This window comes from Cannabis sativa, chromosome X (genome assembly GCF_029168945.1).
Source record: "Cannabis sativa cultivar Pink pepper isolate KNU-18-1 chromosome X, ASM2916894v1, whole genome shotgun sequence".
In the NCBI taxonomy this organism is placed as follows: Eukaryota; Viridiplantae; Streptophyta; class Magnoliopsida; order Rosales; family Cannabaceae; genus Cannabis; species Cannabis sativa.
Genome location: NC_083610.1, coordinates 23,564,742 through 23,576,060, shown reverse-complemented (window position 1 = coordinate 23,576,060; position 11,319 = coordinate 23,564,742). Strand labels below are relative to the sequence as shown.

General features: G+C 32.6%; 1 protein-coding gene across 1 annotated transcript; it reads left to right on the top strand.

The window, feature by feature from the left end:
• The first annotated feature begins 2,541 nt into the window (after positions 1-2,541).
• LOC115713417 (uncharacterized) lies at positions 2,542-3,892 on the top strand. The gene has a single exon (XM_030641900.2). The coding sequence runs from the start codon at positions 3,090-3,092 to the stop codon at positions 3,594-3,596; it is 507 nt and encodes a 168-aa protein (XP_030497760.1). The 5' UTR covers positions 2,542-3,089; the 3' UTR covers positions 3,597-3,892.
• Positions 3,893-11,319: the final 7,427 nt, after the last annotated feature.

Below are 11,319 nucleotides of genomic sequence, written 5' to 3'. Positions count from 1 at the left end.
TCTTATGAGGCAATGATATTTAGATACGGAAAGGTTTGGTATCAAAAGTCATGACTATAAACTGAAACCATTGTTAGGTTTTTCATATCAAGGATATTGGTGGCTAGGTATCTAGGCTGTCTCGTTTGACAAAGACAGTATCATTCAGACAGCGGTGATAGGTATTAAGGTTGTCTTATTAGACAACGATGATAACATTAGAAAACCAAAAATAAGTATCAGGGTTGTCTTATTAGACAACGATGCTTGTTTGAATATCGATGATAAATGTCAGAATTATCTTTTTAGACAACATCAGAGATATTAGGATACCTATTTAGGCATCAAGGTTGTTTTGTTAGATAATAATGAAAAACGGTTAGTTTATGAAGTAATGGGTATAGATTGTATTATTTAACAAGTAATTGTATATTACTGAATGTTTTTATATTAATGTTTATTTGCAACTAAGCATCTGTATTGATTTGGATTTAATTACATGAGTAATGTGTGATCATTTGACTCTTCTTATTTAGTTTAATTGCTGATACATGTGTAATGAGATGTTATGTTGTATTACTGCTTTTCTTACTGAGTCTCTATGACTCACATGTGCTATGTGGGTAATAGGTAGAAACGTATGAATAACCATGAGTCAGGGATCTTCTCCAATAAATGTACATATCAACTTATCCGACAAGTGGTGCCAAGTTATCAAGATTTGTACTTTCAGATGTTCCTGAACTTTAACGCATATTTTTTATCAGTATTACAATGGCATGTATGGAAATATTTTAAAAAGGGATCCCCAATTGTAAAAGTGATTATGCCATGACTTTTATATTTCAGTTTTAGTAAAATTTTTATTAAATTACATTTTTACTTAAACTGTTACTTTATTATTATAAACTAATTTATAAAACTACATACGTGACATCCTTAGAAGATTAGGATATTACATTAAATATATATAACTTTTTAATTATTTTTCTAAAAAAAAAAAGAGATGTATATTTTACTATTAAAAAATTAAGTTTTGCTATGAATAAAAAAAATAAAAGAATGATAATAAATAAAATTTTATATCATTATTATTGTCTGCTTATTTAAAAAGAATTTATATTATTAATAATTTTTAATTATTATAAAAGATGTATTTTTATTTTTATTATATTATGATTAATATTTGTGTTAATAATGACATATAAAAGAGACACTTTATATAAATATATTATATAAATTTATATTATAAGAAGAAATTAAAAAGTATTAAGTTTGAAATTTCATTCTTAATTAATAAATTAATTTTTTAATCTATAATTTTAAGAAATTATCAAAATCTATTTCCTATTACAAGTATAAATATAATAAACTAATTAATAAAGTCTTGATGAACACACTCGATCAATTTTTATATTCATATTATTATCATTTCTTCGAAGGCGGTCTTGTAGATGTAGACATTATTATACTCTCCATGAAAAACTTACTTCACCTTAAATAATCTTTATATGAATTAAGTATTTGAAAAAGGAACATTTTTTTGTTAATTTAGTATATTACATGTTTTCAAATACAACTTACACCCAAAATCATTGTTCATTAGGGAAAGAAGCCGACACATTCAATATAATTTCTCAATATATATACATCTCCGCAACCTTGTTCTTTTTTCTTCTTCTTCCACTTCTTCTTCTTTAAAAAGTTACTCATGCAGTAGGTTTCTCTTCAATAGTCCAAACACGTTTTCATAGTTCTGCGATGATTGGAGCATTTTTTTCCTCTCATAAGCATTATTATTATAAACACCGACACTCAAGGGACCGCCATTTGTCAAAATATTGATAATTTATTTATTTTATTTTCATAAAAAATATACATAGGCAATGATAGAAGTGATGAGGTAATTATAAAGAGTTTAATACTAGTGGATTTTGAATGTTACTTTCAATTCAAGTTACTCAATGAATGTGATCTAGAGCTATAAAATTTATAATCCAATTGACGATCATGAAAAATATTATAATTCTGCTGAACACACACGCTCAAATTCTCAAATTAATAATAACACAAATATGCATGAGTCTTTTTTATATGATTAGAGGCACTTAAAAGAATGTAAGAAGAAAGGTATAGGGCAATCTTTAGCCATAAATTTCATCCTATGATCACATACGTGGATAGATATAAATGCCAAGACGGGCTCCACTAAATTGTTATATTATGGACCATGTGGAGTCCCTTCTGCCAATTTTGTAAAACAAACAAGTGACACTGAGTTAGGTAACTCAACCTTTTCACAAAGGCAATGATGACAATATTGTTGATGAGTTTATGTATTAAAGATGATGATTGTTTTCTTTCATTCCAACAAGAACAGGTTTCAGATTGGAAAGTACTGTATATAGAAAGGTGTAGCTAGCTTAGGTAAAGGTTTGGTTTGATATTTGAATTGTGGCAAACCAAACCAACAAACCCAAGAGATGACTGGTTAGTGGTTAAATGTGGTGATGTGGCAACAACAACTTAATATCATATCTGATATAAAAATATAAATGATGAGTAGGAGAGGAGTATAGAAAGTCAAATCTTGAAAAACTACTCTTGAAAGTCAACATTATCCGCCTTCAATTTTGGCCAACTTTATTAAATTAATACTATTTACTATATTTTGTGCAAACTAGTCCAGCAACCTATTCCTTCTTATCTCTGGTATTTTTCCAAACCGGTGTGCTTCGAAAAAGTCCGAAAGCTACGTCTCTCTCGATCGTTCTTACCTTCTACACGTACCAGAGTACAGTCAAATGCTTATTAATTTCTTGAACGAACACTCTACAAAACCATATTAATTCGCCACCAACCAAAAAACCTCCACAACTCCTCTCGATTTTATCACAAAACCCAATTAGAAATTAATTAATTCTCTTCATTAATTAATTTATTTATGTCCACAAATGAATAATTAATTAATACCCAGTTCTAATTTTATTCATTGGGGGTAATCGGAATATATATCGTTCTACTCTTTTTCACCACTAGTATATCTCTTTCATTCTCTAACTCCGTTTCAGTATTTCAATCGAACACTTGGAAGGGAATAAAATTTAAAGATGAAGACGAAAACACATAACAAAAGCAAATTCATGAAAATTATCACAACACCCTTTAGAGCTTTGGGGAAAGCAAGAGACTTATACGTACGGAGCATGAATTCAGCTGAGAAATTGAGCTATGCCAGCACCATGGGTGGCCCAGCAGGCCAGTTCGACGGCCTGCCTAAGAGTTTCAGCGTCAGATCGTCGAGGTCAACAGACACCAAAGACGACGACTACGCCGAGCTCGTTAGAGCAGCTTCCGCCAGGAGTTATGGCGGCAGAATTGACGTGGATACGATTCTACGACAACAGTTGAGAGAAGAGGCAGCAAAAACTACACTTTCTTCTAGTACTACTGGGGGAGCTAGGGGTTTGCCCAAGTGTAGCAGCGTCGGCATGGGTAAAATCGACGAAGAAAAAGCTGTTGATCAGTTTGGGGAAGAGGGAGATGGTGCTAAGCCCAAATTGATGTACCCGAGAAGCAGAAGCTACGCCGTTGCTAAAAGAGGTCCTGTGTACTGAATAAAATAATTGATTATTTAATTTTCTGGAATGAAATTATGGACTATTAAAAGCTTAATTGCTTTAGTTAGTTAGCTTTGTTTTGTTTTTCTTTTTTTTTTTTTTTTTAAGGTAAAAATTGAAGATTATAAAGGCAAAAGGTATAAATCTTTTTCATTACATGTATGTGGTGTTGCTTTGTGCAGGACTATAATCCTCTTTCTATAGTTTCATGTTATTTGTAATTGTCTTCTTTGAATGTTTGTTTCATTGTGATGATCACTTAATATATTTACTAGCTAATATATTCAATTGCATATTTTTTTGTCAAATAAGAATTGTTGTTGAAGTAATAGGCAGGGCTTCATAAGAAAATTAAGAAGATCGATAACTTTTTCTTAGGGTGTCATTTTTACCCACAATTTTCTTTGAATGAACTATTCCTCTATTAATAATTGGCTTCGTGCTTTAATTGAAAGAAAGAAAGGAAGACAAAAAATAGCACAATATATATGGAAATTATTTCAAGCATTGATGGCAACACAACAAAAAGGGTTTTTCCCTTCAGTTTTGAAGTGACATAAAAAAATTGGTTTTTTCATTTTTACACTTCAAAATAGTTTTTTTTTTTTTTTTTTTTGCATTTTTACGAAATTCTACATAGAAACTCCTATTGCAACTAGCGCTGCAACCTAAATTGCAACAAAAAATCGTACAGAAACCCCTATTGCAACTAGCGCTGCAACCACTTTAGAAATCCAAACCGTAAATTTGAAAAAAAATGTTAAAAACATAGTATATGGGGTAATTCCCCTAAAAATTTACGTTAGTTAATCGATGCAAACACAAATTAACATTATTGTCAGTTGATAATTGATGCAAAACACGAGAGATAATTTTTTGTCATTTGCAGCTGTTAAGAACCGATGCAAACTATAAAATAATAATAATAATAATAATAATAATAATAATAATTAAAAAAAACACAGATTTGAAACTCCTCGACCTCCACCTACAAGACCACTCTATACCACCCCAAACCCAACCCAGCCATGCCTAACAACCCCAACTGAGACTCTACCACCCCAACAATCCAACCCCAAACTCATTCTACTAGCCACCACCACCACTACCCCAAGCCCAGTCTCACTTGAAAAAAAAAAAAAAGAACAGAGAGAGAGACAGAGAGAATATACCTGGCAGAAGGGCGACGACGACCTTCGAACGGAGAGGCAATGATGGTTTTTGGGCAAACAGGGGTTGAAGCCCGTGCCACCACACTATATAACATGTCACTGCATAAATAAATGTACCACTGCACTAATATAACATGCTATTGCATAAATAATCGTGCCATCACACTAATATAACGTGTCACTGGGTTTTTGATGATGCCACCGCATCCTTAATCTATATTTTATAGACACTACGTATTACGCTCACACGTCTATTTATGACATTAGGCCTTATTAGGATTTATCTCGGTTTTAATTGTCGAATCTAACTTAGTTATACCTTATCTACACAACTCTCCACATATATTTAACTAGTTATGTCTTACTCGCATATACTCAATTAATTTATATATTGTATGGATAGATATAGAAACTTTAAGGTAATAACTCTAACTTACTTTTCTAACTAAGTATTCACATAACATACATTATTGCTTACTTAATCAAAAAAAATATACTTTAGGTAATAATCCTAATTCACCATTCTAAAAATGAACAATCATATAACATACAAGTGCACCACCATGCTATACTCTATGTGCAAGGTTTGCTTTCTTACTTGAATTCTAAAGTATGAGGAGAATTCTAAATCCACATGTGATCTCGAGCAAGTGTCGGTATTCCTAGTCACAATCTCAGGTTTAAACCATAATAGGGTTAATCCCTAATCACATTTATTAAATATTCACATTTAGGACTCCAACTCTGGACCAAGTAATAGAGCTCGTAGTGAGCTTTCCAATGATATAAAGTGTTGACCTTGCTTCTAGCCAATAACAGTGAGTCAAAATAAAGCGATTAAATAAGATAAATAAAAGAAAGCAAAAACAGTAAAGTAAAAAGAACACAGGATTTTAGAGAGGTTCGGTCCCGTGAGAATGATAATAGCCTACTCCCCCTGTATTTGTATTGACTTGAGAGAAGGAATAAAGTGTTCTTCCTCTCTGAAGCTCTTACAATGGCTCTCTGAGTTATTTTCTCTCTTAGATCACTATTCTCTCTTGAATGTGTTTCTGAATTAATTCTTTCGTTCCCCTCCATAGTAAGCTTATGCCACTATTTATAGGGGCTTAACACATGAAGAATGGTTTTCCTTAATCTATAATGAATAAAATAAGAAACTATATTAACTCTATAATTACAATATGAAGAATAAGAAACTAAGGCGTAATGCTTTTATACTCTGACTCGATTTCATGATTATACGGATTGTCTTCGTGTCTTGGAAGCGACAAAACTGATCTCCAGAATTGCCAACTTATATGCCTTGCTTGATATAGATAAGTTTGTATCTTGGTCAGACGTCTTCTCGACTATCCTGTTTGGATATTTGAATGTCACCGATATTAAGATTAACCAGTAGTGGGCTGCTAGGAATACTTCACTCCGTGCAGGTAGCAAAAATGTGGGACACATGTCATCCATTCTCATTGCCACGTCAAGGTGCAAAAAATAGGATAATATTTTCCCCCAAGTCTGTGCTTCCTGGTCGCACATGGACTTCACTCAGCTCAGAGTCTTGCTCGGATGGGTGATGCATGTCTTCGATGATGGATGTTGATCTGATGTGACTCTGACTAGGGGTCTCTTCGATATCTGACTATTTAATGCCTATTGAAAGCTATGCCTCAAATCACGATTTGATGTTTGAGCACGCTTGACGGTTATATTGTTGGAAATTATTTTACCAGGATCTTAGATCTACTCACAAGTATGTTTATTAACATCCTAAATATGAACTTTCTAAAACGATAAAATAAACACATATAAAGTTTAAGAAACCTTACATTGGGTGCAGCGGAATAATATGACTCCTTCCGTTCAGATATCTAGCCCTTGATTCCTTTCTGTAGCAGAGCATTATCAATATCTGAACCTGGATCTCTTTCTCTGAATCTTTGATGCTGAAACTCCTTTGCTGATGATCTTTCTTCACGATCTTCCTCACTATGATTGAGGTATCACTTGATGTGTGTGGGCACTACTCTAATCACTAAGAGAGGTTCGAAATATTGAGGAAGAAAAGAGAGAGAGAGTGGCGGCTAGAGAAGAGAGTGGAGGCTCGTGCTTTTTCGATTCAGAAAGTGTAATTTTCCTGAAGCCTTCACTATCTATTTATAGCATTCCTCTAGGGCTTGATTTGAATTATATGGCATTAAAATAATTAAAAAAAAATCATTTAAAAAAGATGACATAAGTGGCCGGCCCTATGCTAGGTGGACTGGGCCTTATTTTTGCAATTTTGCAATTTTACCACTTTTGTATCTGATTTTCTCAAAAATGCCAATTTCCTAATTCAATCATTTAAATGCCAATTCTAACTATTTAATAACTATAAATAATTATTAAATAATATTGTCATTTATCATATTTATTAATTGAACCATACAAAGTATCATAATTAACAAATATGCCCCTGTTAACTCTTTCTTTACAATTTCGCCCTTACTTAGTGAAAATTTCACAAATAGACATAGTCTAATTCGTGAATTATAATTGATTAATCAAAACCAATTACATGAGTCTTACAAGCAATATTATCTCAACTAGTGGGGGGACCATGGGTCTATATAACCGAGCTTCCAATAAGTAGATCAAGAATTTAACACTAAAATTCACTAACTTATTAATTCTTCGTTGAATCCACGCATAGAACTTAGAATTGCACTCTCAGTATATAGAATGCTCTATATGTTCCACCATATAGACACATCATTAGTTATCCATTGTTATAATCCTAATTTGATCAATGATCCTCTATATGAATGATCTACACTGTAAAAGGGATTAAATTACCGTTACACCCTACAATGTATTTATTCCTTAAAACACTTCGACCCCGTATAAATGATATTTCGGCTAATGTGAAATGAGTACTCCACCATTTATGTTCGTTTGGTCAAGCTCGAAGGAGATCATCCTTTGCTTACTATTCGCCGGATAGAAGCTATAGATTCCATGTTTATGCTAGCGCTCCCACTCAATTGCACTACCGTGTTCCCAAAATGTACGTATCACCCCGACCTAAAAGTAGGCTTAACTAACAAATCAAAGAACACGAATAGCCTTTCAAGATTGAGCCTAATCATATCAGGATTAAGATCATTTGATCTAGGATCAACTAGGCGATATTGACTTGAATAGATATTACGGTAAGTTTAATAAATCTAAGTCAAAGTTCAATATCGGTCCCTTCCGATGCATACTCCATGCATCCAACCTGAGCTTTACTTTAACCAATGCTCTGGAAAGAACATAGTATTTCTCCAAATACAAGTAAACTCTTGTTGTAGATTATCATATCGCAAAACCCTATGTCGATAAATCTAGGAAACTTTATTCACATAGTCATGTTTACTTTCCAATGTGTTGACGGCACAATAAACGGGATCAAGTATGTGAAAAGGGTTTCGCATGAATTTATACATTATGTACATATAATCATGAAATAAATCATGTGAACCATGCAACATTAAATGTTATTTCGATCTATATTAATAAGTAAATCGATTATATTGAAATGAGTTTTATTTAGGGCATAAAACCCAACAAACTCCCACTTGCACTAATATAAAACAAAAAGTGCGTTTCAAATAATCTCAACACCTTGATATACAAATCAAGTGTAGTAGTAGTAAACTCCTCGTAATAGGATCTGAAAGGTTGAATTAACCACAACCTTTTCTCCACCATTACTCTTCCTTTAATCACAAAATCATTGATAATGTGAAATTCCTCTCTATATGTTTACTCTCTTGGGATATTTGGATTCTATACCTTTGGCAACTACTTTTGGTTAATCAGAAATTAACACTAGTAGTTTAAGGCAATTTGGAATGGTGCCAAAGATGTATAGAACTTTCCTTAGATCGAATAAGTAACTTTCCCGACTTTAACATTCAGTCCCTTCGGTAGACCTAGAGACTTCGGATAGGTTTTTACACTTCTCCAAAATCACTATTCCACCCCCGGAAGTAACCACCATCTTATCGAAAGATTTACTAGCACATAGGCAAATTTCGAAATTCGATATGGTGTAGTCTAAGAGTTTTAAACACACCCTTATAGACTAACATATAGTTCCTCTTCTTTATCTTAAGATTTACTTGATTGTCTTCCAATGTTCTTCTCCCTGGATTAATCGATACCTACTCATTACTCCCACTCAACAACAGTGTCCGGTCTAAGGCATACAAAAGCATATCTAAGACCTCTCATCGTTGATGTAAGAAATTCTTTCATGGCTTTATCTTTTTCGGAATAGTTAAGACTTTTCCTTAGATAAATAAAATCTATACCTAAGAAGTTGTGAAGCTTCTATAGATTGCCATTAGAAAGAAAATGCTTCAAAGATCTTACTAAAGTAAGTTGCTTGCATTAGAGTAAGTAATTACTGAGTATACCACAAAGCCATAGGTTTAGATAAACTCAAACCTATAATACTAGGAACAGGAAGTTTTGTTAAGTCCATAGAATAGACTTATTAACGAAAATTTCCTTTTATGTCCTTGTAATAGAAAACTTTAGGTCATTCCATGTGAATGGATTAAACCATAGTTCTATTGGCTTTCTTCTTAGTTTCTTATCTTGACAATCCATTACTTGTTTAAACTCACAATGGATTTTAATCACTTGTGTCTCCCAAGTCATAAGAAGGTGAGTTCCTAGAAACTCTCCCACTACGACAAGGTACTGTGAATTATGTCGAAGAAAACTAAATGGTATTGATCTCTTCGGTTGTGACAAGACAACAGAGGCAGTGGGATCATCATATGTCATATAAGATGATAGAACACTTTTGGAATCAAGAATTAAATATCTCCTTTATTTGCTACTTGTTTTCAGACTTAGTCATTTTCTTAGAAAAGTAGTATTTGTTTGAACAAACACTTTCTTATCTATTGACAATGGGATGGTCCACCCCTAATCACTTAGAAAAGCTAACAAACCATGGTTAACAGTTCTAGACTTTCTTAAGATTTTGATTAGGTCATCCATGAATCTAGTAATGATTTACATTAAGTATACAACCATTACATCATTCTGAAATTGTATTACCATAGAAGGACTTAGGCAACGACTAGTAACTAATCATCAATATGCAAATCGAAATTTCTGGGGAGGTAAGTTTGGATATAATTCAAAAATCAATGTAATGATCTTTGAACTGCATATCTACTAACTATTTCTCCACCCCTATCGCCCGCAAGATCTTTAACCACATACCTTAATGGTGTTTAACCATTGCTAGAAATTGATGAAATTTTTCAAACATTTCAAATTTCTTTGCATAAGGTATAATCTAGAGTTATCGTTTTAAGAATACAACGAAAAACTCATATCCACCCCTGAATGTACATCCATCTGCGAATGAGATGAACTACTTTCAGTGGATATAGGCATATTAACTCTTTGCAGAGATTGATCTTGTCAAAACCACTATGAACAAGATACAAATGCCATAGATTAAGAAAATGTGGTAGTGTCTATGATGACATAGGTTTAGTTACATCAAAGAGTTCTTAGAATACTTCAAGTGGATCCTGGTCACAGAATACCTAACTCACATTCCATACAGTTTTAATCCATTAATAAAAGATGGATATTAAACACTTGAGAAAGTGTAACTGTATTGTGATCGGAATTAGAAATTTAAGAAAATTTCTATTTGGAATCTAAAATTAAAGTCAAAGACTTAAATTTATACCAAATATAATGAGTAATTCTATCTTGGACCAGCACTACTAATACAAACTCTAAGTAGATTTGCCCATACAAGTAGGAAATTTCTAAGATTGAGGATTTATATCAATTGAGAATAGAATTTCGGGATTATAATCATATGCGTCATATAAAATGACATGAAATGATTTATAGACCATTCGTCCAATGATATGTTTTTAAAGCTAATTCGAAATGAATAAGCTAAGAGGAATTAGGATAATTTCGTTTAAAATAAGAATCCAACGATGCTTCGATTAGCGAAAGTCAAAGTAATCTTATTTATACAATCTTCTTGTTTCATATCGTAAAAATACTAGTCTAAGGTGTCATCAATTGATGAACAGCTAGATGTCGCATATACAATATTTATCTTTCGAGATCTAACACTATTATGTATGTCTAATGGTGAAAATCCACTAGTGATTTATCTCATTAGATAAACAAGCCAAGTTAGACCAACAATGAAGATTCGAAATTAAACTACAACTTAATAACAGAAAATAACATGGTTCAATATAAATTCATACACAATTCAGAAATTATAAACATATAGTAAGTAGGAATGACAAGTGAAAATACTAAAACTTACAATCCTAAATAATTTCCAAGGTTTTCAACAAACTGATATCAGTGTCCCGTTTAGGCGAGAGTCAAAGCTACCATTCATTGAATAGAGTAGTCAGCTCGTCTAAAATGTTAAACATTCTAGCAACCTTTTATTCGATCAAGATTGGAATTCAGCGTTGTCCCGTTTAGGCGAGAGTCAAGGCAATTCTATCTTATGA